Source organism: Cajanus cajan, chromosome 2 (genome assembly GCF_000230855.2).
Source record: "Cajanus cajan strain Asha chromosome 2, NIPB_CcT2T_4, whole genome shotgun sequence".
Taxonomy (NCBI): domain Eukaryota; kingdom Viridiplantae; phylum Streptophyta; class Magnoliopsida; order Fabales; family Fabaceae; genus Cajanus; species Cajanus cajan.
The window spans coordinates 78,000,886-78,016,959 of NC_138518.1; the positions used below are offsets into that span (position 1 = coordinate 78,000,886).

The 16,074-nt window shown below is 37.0% G+C and overlaps 1 protein-coding gene and 1 non-coding gene across 4 annotated transcripts; both read left to right on the forward strand.

Annotated features, from left to right (window-relative positions):
* The first annotated feature begins 493 nt into the window (after positions 1-493).
* LOC109809936 (putative magnesium transporter NIPA7) lies at positions 494-12,304 on the forward strand. Of its 3 annotated transcripts, none has more exons than XM_020373365.3 (10): positions 494-893; positions 996-1,052; positions 1,145-1,235; positions 1,781-1,941; positions 2,040-2,167; positions 2,323-2,460; positions 10,061-10,153; positions 10,263-10,380; positions 11,626-11,779; positions 12,009-12,304. In XM_020373365.3, the coding sequence occupies exons 1-9, from the start codon at positions 773-775 to the stop codon at positions 11,754-11,756; spliced, it is 1,038 nt and encodes a 345-aa protein (XP_020228954.1). In that variant the 5' UTR covers positions 494-772; the 3' UTR covers positions 11,757-11,779; positions 12,009-12,304. The 3 variants fall into 3 exon arrangements, with proteins under 3 accessions (XP_020228954.1, XP_082925305.1, XP_020228953.1); XM_083069179.1 differs by having other exon boundaries at positions 996-1,032; positions 11,943-12,304; XM_020373364.3 differs by having other exon boundaries at positions 495-893; positions 11,943-12,304.
* A 2,528-nt stretch (positions 12,305-14,832) lies between these two features.
* TRNAH-GUG (transfer RNA histidin (anticodon GUG)) lies at positions 14,833-14,904 on the forward strand. The gene has a single exon. It is a non-coding gene; the product is annotated as a tRNA-His (tRNA).
* The last annotated feature ends 1,170 nt before the right edge of the window (positions 14,905-16,074 follow it).

The window sequence follows — 16,074 nt, forward strand, 5'->3', positions numbered from 1 at the left end:
AAAAACAAGTTTTAATAAAAAAAATATATTTACCTCACCTTTGAAAAAACAAGTGAGAGTTCAAAAATTTACGTGCCATAACTTATATGAGTTTTTTTTTCTTTTCTTTTTAATGTTTTACATATATTCTCTGTATGAGACACAATCTAATAGTACTAAATATAGATCTCTTAATAAAATTTTGAAACTTCGGTTCATCAACATCAATCCATTATGCCAGACAAAACTCGGAAATTCCAATGAAAAAATTAGGTGTCTTTATTTGGTGTGGTGACTTATCCTAATTTAAACAGTTTTATTAAAAAAAACTTGGTTGGTCAATAAATCCTCTCTTGCTTCATTGAGTTCACTGAATCCAATATTGGAGTTAAAATAATAAATTTCAATAACATGAAAATTCGGCAATTAAATTCGCAATTGAAATGCAAGGAAGAAACAAATTTAGAGTTACAAGAAAAAGTGAAAACGCTAATAATAACAAGTAATCAACAGATACGACCAAAGCCGTTTCAGGACTCTCAAATCATTGGCTCCATCCAACCTGACAGACAGACAAGAGTACTAGGCTAGAGTGCCATAGTTTATTTTATTTTATTTAATAGGAAAAAAAAATAAAAAATAAAAAACTGAATTGCTGAGTTGTGAGTCGGAAAGTGAATCTAGGAGAAGCGTAGCATTTTCATCCGTGGAGAATTCATATCTAGGGTTGGGTTTGATGTAATTAAGATTCAAGAACAAATCGGAAGTTGCACGCCCAATGTGAGGATCGTAGATGAGCTCCAGTAATTTGACGGGGTTCGTGTTGGCTGTGGTTTCCAGCGCTTTCATTGGCTCCAGCTTCATCATCAAGAAAAAGGGCCTTCAACTCGCCAGTGCCAATGGCCCACGTGCCGGTCTCTGCTCTCTCCCAACCTCTTTTCTTCTATTTTTTTAAAAAAGCATTTTTTTTGGAAAATAATGTTTCGTTGCTTGTGTTTTGCATTGTTAATTTTCAGGTGTTGGTGGCTATGGTTACTTGCTTCAACCCCTCTGGTGGGTCGGAATGATTACCAGTATGCAACATTTTTCCCTTTTTTACTCTATACTTCAACCATTTCCATTTTTTAAAATTTTTTTTTCTTCTGATTTTAATTTTTGGTTGTAGTGATTGTCGGAGAGATAGCTAATTTTGTAGCATACATTTATGCCCCTGCTGTTCTTGTTACTCCACTCGGTGCTTTGAGTATCATTGTTAGGTAAACACTAGTTTCTATTTTATTTAAGGATTCCTTCATTACTTCATTATTTTTATTAGGTTAAACTATTTACTTGCTACTTATAGTGTATTCATTTTTTAAGTTTTAGTTCCTAAATGAGAAAAATGTAAGTTTGGTCCCTAGACATTTTCTTGTAGCAGTTTATCAGTGCCGGAAAGTTTTTTTTAGCAATTTTATAATATTAGAAGAGAAAATAGGCCATGCATTCAATCACTTAATATTATATTCCATAAGTTTGATAACTTTTATAATAACTACTTTAATGTCATATCAATAGTGATTTCTGAATGATTGATAGTGCAAAATAGTGCATGACTATTGAACGTAAAGTGTTCTCCAATATTAGCTAGAGAGAGCAAAACTTAGGCAACCATGCATGTATAGAAAGTTAGAGACTAAAACTTACATTTTTCTTGTATAAGGAATAAAACTTAAAACTGGGACAACCATAGCATCCAAGTCAATAGTTTAACCTTAATATTATTATTAGAGAGCTAAGAATTGTTGTATATGGATATGGGCAGCGCTGTCTTGGCACATTTTCTCTTGAAGGAGAAACTGCAGAAAATGGGCATGTTGGGGTGTCTTCTGTGCATTGTGGGATCCACTATAGTTGTGCTCCATGCGCCCGAAGAGAAGTCTCTTACTTCTGTACAAGAAATATGGGAATTGGCCATTCAACCTGGTACTCTGTCAAGGTTTCATCAATTGTCCATTATTATGAAATATTATGAAATTCCTAATGGGTTTTCCCTGATTATTGCTTTCTGTTTTGGCATCCAGCATTCGTCTCGTACACTGCCTCTGCAATTGCTGTGACATTGTTCTTGGTTTTGTACTGTGCTCCCCGCTGTGGCCAGACTAATATTATGGTTTATACTGGAATATGCTCAATAGTTGGGTCCTTGACTGTAAGTGTCTCTACTCAGTTAACCTTGTCAGTTGTCACCACTTCATATGTGATATTTTTATCATTTTTGTTTTTTCTGTGCTCTAACGGTTGACTCAATTATATAATATAGTCCATGATTTGTTTTACCTTTCTGGTAAAATTCTTACTTCTCAGGTCATGAGTGTAAAAGCAATTGGCATTGCGATAAAACTTACACTGGAAGGTGCAAACCAGGCTTTCTACTTTCATACATGGATTTTTACAATGGTTGCTGTCAGCTGCATCATTGTCCAACTAAATTACCTTAATATGGTCAGTGTTTCTTTTTCTTTCTTTGTGCGATCATAATTTTTGCACTACAACATTAACTTTTTTTGTTTTTTTATAGGAAACACACGACATTAACTAACTGTTAAAAATATCGGTGCTTACTTCAGATACTTTGCTGCATTCTGTTGCTTTATTCTCTGTTCATTAACTAAAATATGCTATGAAAAGAATGTCCTTTAAAACAAGTTAGGCTGTTTTTGTGTTCTTTGACATGATACAGTTTAGTTAATACTGGGCTTTAATTTTTATTCTGGCTGCGATCAAACTTGTGGTTGCTGAAAACTATGTGAACTTTGTATTTTTGTTGAATATCCTCTTAATTGTCTTTGTTATGGAGGATATACACATTCATGTATGCATTGCCGACTATTTATAAGATCTTGATTTTGAAAATATTCATTTTAATGGTTTTCTTTACCATAATGCATTTGTTTAGGCTACATATTTTGTACGGCTGTTTAAAAGTTACCTTTAGTTATCATCTCTGATGCTATTGTTTGCAATCTTGCCTTATATTTTTATATTCAATTTTGTCTATTAAGTAATTGACTGATTGAAAGTGACAGGTGCATTTTCCATAAAGCAATCATTGAACCTGTTCATCCTACCACTTAGTTAATCTGTCCAGACTTATAACTTTGATCATTATAACACTAATTATTAAATGTAGAAGTTGTTAGGGTCCAATTTCAAGGTACGGGTTTTGAGTCTCATATTGGAATTATGGGATTCTAGTGTGCTGTTTATAAGGCCTTGGGCTCTTCAACTACAACAATTAACTATAAATGAGCAACAATAGTGGTGACGTTGGAACCACAATAAATCTCCGCAATATTTTAACACTCCCCTTCAAGTTGGATTATATATATCATATGCACCAAGCTTGTTATGAATGTAATCAACCTGAGACCCTTTAAGTGATTTTGTGAACATATCTGCTAATCGGTCACTGTAGTGAACGATCTCAATTGTGATCTCTCTTGAGAGCGCTTTCTTTCTTACAAAATGACAGTTTATTTCTATGTGCTTAGTTTGCTCGTGGAAGACCAGATTGGAGGCACTATTCATGCGATGAAAAAAAATTAATTCTAAGCTATGATACCATGTTGTGATTTAGGAATTGTGTGTCAATCTTTAGTACACATAGCTCTTATTTATAATGGAAAATAAGGATTTACATGATATGATATGATTAGTTAAGATATAATTAACCCTAATAAATCTCTACAATATCTTAACAGTTTTAATCATAAATCATAAATCATGGAATCATAAAATTTGGATACAATGAAAAAAAATAACTTGTAATATAACATATAAATGATGGGTAAGTGTAATGATATTAAACTAGGAGTTGACAAAATAACTTGACCATAAATCTCACAAAGCAAAATAACATGTCATCCGTCGGAACTCAGAAAAAAGGTAAGCAATAATATAACCAAATAAGGTGTGCATAAAGTGATCAAGTGACTGTGTGAAGCCTTAGTTTTAGAAGAATGAAATCAGAGAAACAAAACCACCAAATAGGATGCATTGAGTTTGTGAGGGATTCTGTGAAGTCCTTGTTTCAGAAAAATGAAAACTTAGTGAAATATGATCCAACTGGGTGTGCTTAGTTACACATCTTTGGTTTCTTTTCATTTAAAAGTTTAAGCTTAGTTTACTTTTCAATTTGTTTGATGAGAATTTGTAAAAGAAACACAAAAATGCAAAAAAAAGAAGATTAACATATCATTAAATTATGATTTTTATCGGTTGATTCAAAGCCATTTATGTTTTATCACGTTATGAATGACTTGCTGAGTTGTATTGATTCGCACAATGCTAACAACTATGATTCAAGTAATTTTCAACGAGCAGAACTGTGTTTTAAGTAACTAAGGTTGAGATTAATCTTGAGAAGAATATTGTGGTTATGACTGTGCATATGCTCAAAATATTTTTTATTTTTTAACTTGTCTGTTTAGTATATGATTAAAATTTTGACATCTAGAATCATTTTAAATAAGATTGTTTACCTTTCCTTTAGAAGAAAAGATTTAGCTAGTGTTGGCTTCCTTTTATGTCTCATCCAAATACATATAGTATGGAGAATTATTTTAGTTTGTAGGCTTTAATCATACTTTTCTTGATTTCTATGTGTCAATTGATTTTTTTTTTCTAAATTAAATGGTCTATCCAATTTTTTAGAAACTGTTTAAAGGTTGTGAAGTAATTCAGAAGTCTGAGATGTAAATCCCTTATCCAAATAGCATCCATGTGATGCTTGAGCTGAAACTGAATATGTTAGGTTCTTGACAAGGTCCGAAAGAGAAAGGGAATTATTCGTCCCTGAGTTTATTGAATCTTTAGAAAGAAAATGATTACACAAAGGAGACTACTCCTTTCACACTGGAATCAGTCCAGTTGTTCACTTACAATAGTAATTCCTTACCCCCTCAGCCTAAACAACCAAACTATTTAAAGAAGACTGAAAACTAACTAACAGTAACCGTGAACCTAACTAATAGGTCAAAGGATCAAATAGATTTAATTAATTCCTATTTGTACCCTTCTTCCTATAATACACTCTTAACCCTCTATTTATCTCCTGTGATTCCTGATGTCTAACAACATCTCCCCCTGCGAAAACCACCTTGTCCTCAAGGTGAAAATCCGGAAACTGGGTCTGTAGGGTGGCTGCATCTTCCCACGTCGCGTCTTCCGGCGTTTTCCCTTGCCAACGGATGAGGACTTGAGAGAGACGCGTCCCATCCTGTGTAATCACTCTGCTACCCAGCACCTCACTAGGTTGATAGGATTCCAGAGGAAGTTGTAACTCTACTGGTACCACTGCTTCCACCATGTGATTGCCCAAAGCTTTCTTAAGTTGAGAGACATGGAATACCGGATGTATCCGGGCTTCCGTTGGTAACCGAAATTGATATGCCACAGCTCCAATCCTTTTAAAGACTGAGTAAGGCCCGTAATATCTAGCTGAGAGTTTGGGGTGCAGTTTGGTTGGCATGGAAGTCTGTCTATGTGGTCTGATCTTCAAATAGACATAGTCCCCTGGCTGAAACTCCAATGGTTTTCTATGCGCATTCGCGTAATGAATCATTTGGTGTTGAGCACGTTGTAAGTGGAACTTCAATTGTGTTAAAGCCTCATCTCTATCCTGAAGGTCTTGTGCGACCGCTTCTACCAGAGTTTCCCCCCGGAACAAATCGTGCCAAGGATGGTGGTGGTCGACCGTAAACTACTTCAAACGGGGTGCATTTTGCTGAAGCCTGAAAACTGGTATTATACCAATACTCTGCCCAAGGAATAAAATCAGCCCAAACTCTCGGTTGCTCGGAACTAAAACATCGTAGATACGTCTCAAGTGTCCTATTTAGAACCTCCGTTTGGCCGTCGGTTTCTGGATGATATGCAGTAGACATCTTCAGTTTGGTGCCTTGTAGTCGGAACAGTTCTTGCCAAAAATGGCTCATGAAGGTAGGATCTCTATCACGCACAATGGAAGTGGGAATCCCATGTAGGCGTATGATTTCCTTCACAAAAATCGCAGAAATAGTTCTGGCTGAGTATGGATGTTCGATCAGCACAAAATGCCCATATTTGCTTAAGCGGTCCACCACTACCATTATAGCCTCAAATCCTTTAGAACAGGGTAAGCCCACAATGAAATCCATGCTGATTTCTTCCCAGACAGCGTTAGGAATGGGCAAAGGTTGCAGCAGACCAGCCGAAGATGACGCTTGATACTTGTTGCGTTGGCACACGTGGCACGAAGCAACATATTGAGTCACGGTTTGCTTCATGCCAATCCAATAGAGAGATTGAGCCATTCGTCTATAAGTTCGATAGATTCCGGAGTGACCTCCCGTAGGTGAGGTGTGAAATTCGTGTAATAATTTGGGAATCCAAGAGGATGTGGCAGATAAAACTAACCTTCCCTTGTGATGCAGCCTGCCATGCTCCAAGGTATAGTATTGATAGGAGTTGGGGTCGTGTAGCAAGGCAGTTCTGATTTTTTCCAAATCAGAATCTTTGCGAACTTCCTCGTCAATTTCGGTTATGTCCTGCCAAAAAGGTCTAGTAATAGCTTGCAATTCTGGGTTCTCATGGAGCCTAGATAACGCATCCGCCACTTTGTTGGAGGCCCCCACCTTGTAAACAATGTCGAAGTCATAACCCAAAAGTTTAGCCAACCAGTTTTGTTGGTTTTGTGTGGTGATCCGCTGTTCCAACAAATAACGCAGGCTCTTTTGATCAGTATAAACCGTGAATTTTCTGCCTAAGAGATATGGGCGCCAATGTTGGATGGCTAGGACGAGTGCCATCAATTCCTTTTCATAAATTGATTTAGTGAGACTCGAATCCGCGAGTCCCTTACTGAAAAAGGCGATGGGCTTCTTATCCTGCATAAGCACTGCCCCCACTCCCTTGCCCGACGCATCACACTCGATTTCGAATGGTTTGGCAAAATCTGGCATCGTTAAGACCGGTGCGGTAGTGACAGCCATTTGTAATTGTTTGAATGCTGACGTGCTTGTGGCAGACCAGTGAAAACTGCCCTTCTTCAACAAATCCGTGAGTGGCCTTGCGATCTTGCCATAATCGCAAATGAAGCGACGATAGTATCCTGTGAGACCCAAGAAGCCGCGAAGAGCTTTGATATTTTTCGGGAGTGGCCAATGGAGGATAGAATCAATTTTTTGAGGATCCATTGACACCCCGTCTTTGGTGATGATGTGCCCCAAGTATGCCACCTTTGTACACCCAAAACTACATTTGTTTTGATTGGCAAACAAACAGTGTTCCTTTAATTTGGTTAAAACAGCCCGTAAGTGCAGAAGGTGTTCTTCCCACGTGCCACTGTAAATCAGGATATCGTCAAAGAAGACTAACACAAACCGGCGAAGGAATGGTTTCATGACGGAGTTCATAACACATTGGAATGTTGCAGGGGCGTTGGTCAACCAGAAAGGCATGACCAGAGATTCGTAGTGTCCGTGATGCGTGCAGAAAGCTGTCTTCTGAATATCTGGTGCAGCCATCCTGATTTGGTGGTATCCCGCTCGGAGATCGATCTTAGAAAAGTAGGTGGCGCCTCTGAGTTCGTCCAGTAGTTCCTCTATCATCGGAATGGGAAATTTGTCCGGAATCGTGGCTTTGTTGAGGGCGCGATAGTCCACGCAGAATCTCCAACTACCGTCCTTCTTCTTGACCAAGATGACTGGACTCGAAAACGAGCTATTACTTGGCCTGATGAGTCCTGCTGCTAACATTTCGTTCACCTGTGTTTTGATCTCATTTTTTTGTAGGTATGGGTATCTATAAGGTCTTACATTGATAGGGTCGATCCTGGCTTTGAGGGGAATCCGGTGGTCAGTGTCTCATTGAGGCGGAAGGCCGTGAGGTTTAGAAAAAACTGGCATAAATTCTGAGAGGACTTGTTGCAATTGTGTCTCTTGATCGGGGGTCAGTTGGTGGGTTGTGTCCCAGTGGGTTTCGCCTATCCACAACATGGTCAGGGATTCTACCGAACGAGGAGTCAATTTCCGCAAAGCTTTAGCCGCGATCATTTCTTTGGAGAGGCTGGGGTCGCCTTGGATGGTAACCAGCTGTCCTTGGTGTATCAATTGCATTTGCAGGGTCCTCCAGTTTACTTTAACCTCTCCTAACGTCATCAACCAAGCCACCCCGAGAATGATATCAACTCCCCCAAGATCAAAGATGAAAAATTCTCCTGTCATGGTGTAATCGCCTATGCGAATTTGCACATTGCTACAACTACCATATGTTTGCTTTGATTCCCGTCACCGAGCCTTACAAAGGATGTCTTTGTTTGGTATACTGTGAGACCGAGTTCCGTTACGAGACGCTGTGATATGAAATTATGGTTGGCACCGCTGTCGATGAGAAGAAGAATGTCTCGGTCAAACAGTTTGCCCTTGAGTTTCATGGTGTGAGGGGTCGTGAGGCCTCCGGCTGAGCAAATTGATAGGTCCAACCAGTTGCACTCGCCAGGGGCGGAATCCCCAGCGTCAAGCACAGGGCTCTCTGGGTCACTACTTTCTTCATCTGCCAAGATGATGACCCGTAAATTCTTCTCTGGGCAACGGTGCCCTGGGCCGAACGCTAGTCCACAATGGAAACATCGATTTTCTTCTCTGCCTTTGATGTATTCACGGTAGGGCAGGTTTCTCGTTCCACGCGGTCAGTAGGTGGGACGATGCTTCCACCTTGTCTTGTCCCTGTGGAGCCCGAACTGGGGCGGTTTTCACCCTGTGGTTCGCGATTTGTGCCTGGGGTTTCAACCCGCGAAACTATGGTGTTATTCCCTTGATAGCGGAACCCAGAATTGGAATTGTGGCTTTGAAGTTTTCCGTAACTGCGAATGTCGTTCATGGCTTCTTCTATGTCGCGCGCGATCTCCATGGCACGGTTCAATTCTTTTGGGTCATGTGGAGGGACCTGGCTGCGAATGTCAGAACGTAATCCCGCCAAGAAATATCCCAACACCTATTCCTCAGAGCTGGGCTTGGCTTGGGCAATCAGTAACTCGAATTCTTGAACGTAATCTTCCACGCTGCCTGTTTGTCGAATAGCCGCCAGTCTTTCGTACATTGTACCCCTACCGTTCTCACCATATCGCTTCAGTAGTGCGCGCGTAAATTCGTCCCAAGATGGGTGTTTGGCTTGGTTACGCCAATATTGGAACCAATGACAGGCTTTGCCTTCCATGCTGATGAAGGCTACGCGTAATCACTCTGATGGTTTAACTTGATGGACTTCAAAGAATCTTTCTGCTCTAGCAAGCCATCCCAGAGGGTCATTGCCTTCGAACGTGGGTAGCACAACTTTCTTTAACCAAGAACGCATCGTGCCATCATAGTCGTCACTGTCGTCCTCGGTGAAACTCAGATTGGTTGTATTGGACTGACCATCATCGTCAGTGTTGGGTTTGTTGGTGAGGCATTCCATGATGAGATTCCGTATTTGGCTCAGATCGGGCAGATGTTCTTTGATGTATGCGACGTCTTTTTGTAATTCTGCCAACTTGATGCCTTGATCTTTGATCGTATTTTCCGCGGAGTGCATACGTGCATCCATCGTGAAGGGGGGGAAGAGCAGCAGGTCGGACCAATTTGTTAGGTTCTTGACAAGGTCCGAAAGAGAAAGGGAATTATTCGTCCCTGAGTTTATTGAATCTTTAGAAAGAAAATGATTACACAAAGGAGACTACTCCTTTCACACTGGAATCAGTCCAGTTGTTCACTTACAATAGTAATTCCTTACCCCCTCAGCCTAAACAACCAAACTATTTAAAGAAGACTGAAAACTAACTAACAGTAACCGTGAACCTAACTAATAGGTCAAAGGATCAAATAGATTTAATTAATTCCTATTTGTACCCTTCTTCCTATAATACACTCTTAACCCTCTATTTATCTCCTGTGATTCCTGATGTCTAACAGAATACCGCCAACTGAATTTTGATTTAGGCTGCACCTTTTAATTGTCACCATTTTCTTGTTATTTAATCTTCAATCCAGGCTTTCTATGGTGACCAACTCTTCCATCATTGCAGGCATTGGATAATTTTAATACCACAGTTGTTTCTCCAATCTATTATGCATTGTTCACATCTTTTACAATATTGGCCAGTGCAATTATGTTTAAGGTCGGTATTTTTCAGAAACACAATGAGAAAATTTGTATGTAGAAGGAGACATTTTATGGTTCATGTTTGTTTTTTTTATAATCCTGCCTCCCCTACTTTTCTTATTTAGGACTATTATGGTCAAAGTATAAGCAATATTGTGTCAGAGCTATGTGGTTTCATCACTATTTTATCTGGAACGACTATATTGCACAGTACAAGAGAACCAGAGCCTCCAGCCATTTCAGGTAATACATCTTGCACTCTGATGTGGAGTATTTGGATGATATACACGGCAATAAAGGGATCCAGCTTTACTGGACCTTTAATATAGAATATTTACGTCAAAGGCTAAAACTGAATACAATTATTAGATAACAGGGAATAGTTGCTCATATTTTCTTGCTGCTGACTACTTGCTCTATTGTTGATATTTTAGTAGTGCTATTTCACTTCTATGGACTTGACAGATATTTGCACGGAAGGGATTCTGTGTTTGGAAAATGTTTAAACAGGAGGGGACTAAACATTCTTTTCCTCTTTATATTTATAAAACAGGGAGAAAGGTTATAAGGGGACTAAGATCCTAAATTAACACAAATTTATAGACAAGCCCAATTTCAACCAATGTCACAAAGCTCAGTTAGATCAATCAATCATAAAAGTCAGGCCAATCAAGCCAAGTAAACAAAATTAAGGTGTGCTAATATTGATATGACTTGGCTATTATGGGATGCCTATGTCCCACATTGATTAGTATGGGATCCTTGGTGGAGTACTTAAGTGGCAGTTCTCCTCCCTTGACAAATGACAACTAGCTTCTGAGGGTTCCCCTAGTGCTTGTGCTATTCACATATCTTTGACAAGACTCAAGAATAGGAATATAAAAGGTGGCCTAGTGCAGGTGCCGGAAGGCTTTTCTGACTTATGGGTTTTGGAGAGGGTTAGATGTATGTACTATGTAACCTTACTCGTGAATGGAGAGGCTGTTTCTGACTTTTTGTGAGTAGCAGTAGTATGTGAACAATTTACTCGGTAGTGGTATGTTTTTAGAGGCCTTTTATCTGATACTGAATGCTTACCATTGCATCAAAGAAAATATATTAATATCTTATGCTTGAGTAAGTCCTTTCTGTTTTGTACTGCTGAATGAATATTCCTTTCTTGAATATGTTTACATGGACAAGGGCTTTTCTAATGTTACTCAATTTCCAGCACTTGGTATCATATAGAGGGATTCGTGAGTTTTGTCTAATCAGTATATTGTACATCTTGTCTTTATCCTGAATTAATATCTGGATAGGGGTCACATCACATAGTTAACAATAGGAACACTAGGATTAGGGTTTCTTAGCCTAACTGGATGTGTTGACCCTTAGCTGTGAGATTTGAAATTTTTTGCTACATTCTAGTTTCTAGCGATCTTATGTTGAGATAACTAATGCTGTTTACCAGAAGTGCATACATTATTTTATTGTTCTCCACACATGCAGATTTATATACACCATTGTCTCCAAAAGTGTCATGGTATATCCAAGGCAACAACGAACCCTGGAAGCAGAAGGAGGAGGATGTGTCACCCTTTAATTTAATTACGGTTATACGGCAAGACCATTTCAAGTGACACAGGAGGCTAAACTGCAAGAGGTAGATCTCTATCCTGGGCTATCCTACTATTTAACTAATAACTAGATATAACACCCGTATTATATTCCTTCTGCTTGTTTATATCAAGCAACATAAATGTACCAGCATTATGGGGTTTGGCTTTCTGTGATTTCATAATATTTGATTCTATCACATTATGCAGGCAGAGAGGAGACAGTGCTTCCTTCTTTTTATTTATTTATTTATTTATTTATTTTTGGGAATATAGGATTTTGTCCACTGGTAGCACGTGAAATGAAGGCTCAAGTGCTATCACCTAAAAATTAAAATGGTCCTATGGCCATGTTATCAAGTAGTGAGTTATAGTCTAATTTGCTTCCTTTTGTTTAAACCCTCATGTATTCCTTCAATGTATTTCCTATTGGTTCTTTCCACACCACCCTGTCCTTATATTTCTTATTATAATTTTTTTTTTGTAAAATGTAGAATGGTTCATTGTTTTGGTGTTTAGCAGGTTTTGGAAGCTAATCAATGTATATCGATCAGTGTAGTTTCAACTTTCAATTATTTAAATAGCCCTTGGAAATTATTGGTTGGATATATGCAATATGTAATAGTAGAAAACCTATCTGTGCTAACTGCTGCTGCCTTGAGACCAGCAAGGTTATGAACCAAAGTTTTCTAGGCTAAAATTGTGGGATTTAGCTCATATGAATTAAGGGATTCACTATACAGAGTACATTGAAGATTTATAGTTAGTGATTAAAAAATTATTGGTTAAGATCTAAAATACATCCTCCAAAGCTACGAGGTGCATTTTAGAGTATATAATCTACTTACAGTCATTGATTAAAAAAAATTGTGGTTGAAATTGTAATAAAGATTAAGTAGATATGTACTTTTTTTTAAAAGATATTAACAATCTCAATCTTCAATATTTTTAATTAATGGGTATCGGTGCATGTCATAATCTAATATGCACCTTCTTGATTTTTTTTTTGATTTTTTTTATACATATGTATGCATTTAATCATATTCGTAACTGTTAATTTTTCAGCTGATACCTATAACTTTTCACTTAACTTTCGATACTAAATTCTTTGTTTTAGAAGAGTTAAATATCAAATTATATGAAAATACTGTGTAATAGCATATAAATCAAAATATAATTATCTAGTGGCAGAGATTGAGGTAATATACATATTCAAATCTTTATTGTTTTGGTACATGGAAAAGTTAAAGAAAGAGAAAACAACAAAATAAGAAAACAAAACCACAAAATCCCATGCATGCATGATTACATGGACAAATTGTCTAACAGCAAAAGATCAAGGATATTGTTAGGTGGGATATTCTAGTGCTCATCCCAATTAGCCTTCGTCTTATTCCAACCTGCAAGCCTTTTTGTAATCTTATTGACATCTCTGTTTACATGAGTTATGATGATGGACAAGCTTTTCCTCAAGAGGATACAAATATCTTCAATGATTTTACAATGTCTATGATGGTGGCTATTATCATCCTTCCTTAAGAGGAGCACCTCAGTAACTTCCAAGTAGTCTGATTCACAAATAATATATTTCCAATCCTTCTACCAGCATCTAGAAAGGCCAGTCTTGATAGCTAGCAACTCAGCTAGAATGTGATTTCCCTTTTTTAGCTATTTTAGGGAAACCATAAAGCCATCTTCCAGTCACGAACATCCCTATCTATACTTATTTTATCGATGGATGAATTAAAACTACCATCCACGTTCAGTTTCACAAACTAATTCTTAGGAAGGGTCTAGGGAAGGTGATTAAAAATATGCAGAAACATCTTATTCAAGTAAGGGATCTCTGCAAGTGAATTATAAATGCCACGAATAACACTAATGATGTTTCATTTATCTTTGTCAACAACAAATATGCTTTTATTTCTCCATTTCCAAACCCATCTGAGAACCATGATACTCCTAGATGGGTCTTTAGATTTCATAACAATACTAAACCAATTGAGAATATTATAAGATGATAAAAGGGGTTGCTACTAATACCCATCCTTGACCAGATTTCTCTAGCATGCGGACAATCGCTTAAAATATGAAAGATGGTCTCGAAAAACCCAAAGCAATGCGGGTAGGCATCAGAAGTAGAAAGATGACACTCCTGCCTTTTGCTATTAGTTGGAAGGGTATTGTTGAGAATTTGTCAGCAAAACAACCTCAGCTTCTTCGGCACCGGCAACTTCCATCTCTTATTCCAGGATGGTGATATTGACTAGCATCACCTTGCAACCATCTATAAGCCAAAATAGAAGTGAAAACACTCGTTATATTATTCTCCCAGATGAACGTGTCGATTTCATAAGGGTTGCACGAAATCTTAGAGTTTAAAATTCTCCCGAGTCTCTAACAAGATAAGGGTATTCAACATATCAAGGTTCCAAGCAATAGCATTGTTCTCGCCAAATATCAGAAACAAGAAGATGGGTATCTGATATGTGCACAAAAGGAACATTTAAAGTTCACTAATTATAATATTTATATATATTGATATTATTCAAATTATTATATATTTAGTTTTTTTAACTAATATATTAAATTTAACCACTCAATTTTGAAGGAAAAATTTAAATATTTGAGTTTAATTTTGATGCATTATTAATATAAATATTTTTCCATTGTTAATTAATTAAAAATTATCCAAAAAATGACTTTTAAAGTTATTATAACAAAAATTAATGATTTTATCATACATGAATCATGATTGGATGCAATGTAAAAAAATTATATTCTTTAAGGTTTACTTTTATGTCTCAACTCAACGAATCTTGTATTTGGTTATCAAGTATTTCATATTTTTTTCCTCAAATATTTTGATTTAAATAGTTTATTTTATGTTCTCTTTCATTTTCAAAAGTTTTATTTATTTTTTTCCAGTTATTTTTTATTTTAAAAAATAAAACCATCTCTTATCATAAATGAATATCATCACAGAAGTGGCTGTAATAGTTTTTATTTAATATTTATATAAATGATAAAGTTAAAAATTCCGAGGAAAGCAAGCCAATTATACATTTTTATTAAACATTAAATGAAAAATGCCACAGAAGTGGCTGTAGTTTAGTGGTAAGAATTCCACGTTGTGGCCGTGGAGACCTGGGCTCGAATCCCAGCAGCCACATATTTTTCGTACACAACTGGAACAGTATTTTTAATTTTTTTTGTCATTTTTACTGTATTGGTAATGATATATATAATAAGATATATCTCTTATTTGAAAGCATGAGAATGCTTCATAGATTTTACCTTTAGATTTTTGTTTTGGTCTGACAAACATTAAAGAGACATCGTGGAATTTGCTAAACAATATTTTTTAAAGATTTTTTTGTTGGACTTTATAATTTGGATCATCAGATATATTAATTATCGGTGAGATTAAGACATTTCGTATAACACTGTTAATTTTAAGATTGTTTTATTCATTATGTGAATTTTGTGGTGTTGATGCTCGGCATTTCGTATAACACTGTTAATTTTAAGACTGTTTTATTCATTATGTGAATTTTGTGGTGTTGATGCTCGTTGTTGTTAAAAACTCCGGACTAAGAGAATTCTTAGAATAAGTTGACCTTTGTGTAGCTAAAAACTAAAGATGAGGGAAGTCAATTCAGGAAAGGTATAAAAAGAAAAATTTTCAAAAGGGGACTCATAATTCAACTTGTTCAAAAACTTTAGAGAGAAGCAAGTGAACCCAAATTCTCTTTTTCTCTAAATCCTTCCAAAAAAACCTTCCTTTTCCTATCTCTTGTAGCTAAAATCTAAAGTAGTAGGTTGCAGTCTAAGCTTGTGGGGCGGGAGATTTCTAGTCAGGGTTTTAAGCAAAGTTGCTTCTTTCTCTTTCTCTCTTGTGTGGGTTTGAGTCTGCAAGAGGTGATGGAAGCTTTGTGGTTGTTAAGTTTTAGATTGCAAGTTGAATTTCAGTTCTTGATGTTATTTAATTTTGTTGACTAAGTAGATACATGATGGGATGATGAGTGTTGGAATTTTTTGGTTTCGTGGAGGTGGTTTGGGTCAAAATCTTGGTTATTCTTAATTTTGATAGATTCATGTTGATTCTGTTGGTAGATTTGGGTGTTTCTCGTGTTGCATATGTGTAGTGTGCTTTATTGCATGTGAGTTTTGGATTGAATTTTAGATGATTTGGATAGAAATTGGGTTATGCATAAGTGCAAAATGTGATATTGCGCCGAACCTACTTTTAAGACACCGAACGTGACTCCAAAGAGAGACTTTTGTCTTACTTATGTCGAGCCCAGGATCAGTGGTGTCGGACGTGAAGGGAGAGAATTGT

Coding starts and splice junctions, on each gene's coding strand:
- LOC109809936 (XM_020373365.3), top strand. CDS start 773: ATGAGCTCCAGTAATTTGACGGGGTTCGTGTTGGCTGTGGTTTCCAGC. Junction 1,942..2,039: donor GGAATTGGCCATTCAACCTG/GTACTCTGTCAA, acceptor TTTGGCATCCAG/CATTCGTCTCGTACACTGCC. Junction 2,168..2,322: donor CAATAGTTGGGTCCTTGACT/GTAAGTGTCTCT, acceptor CTTACTTCTCAG/GTCATGAGTGTAAAAGCAAT.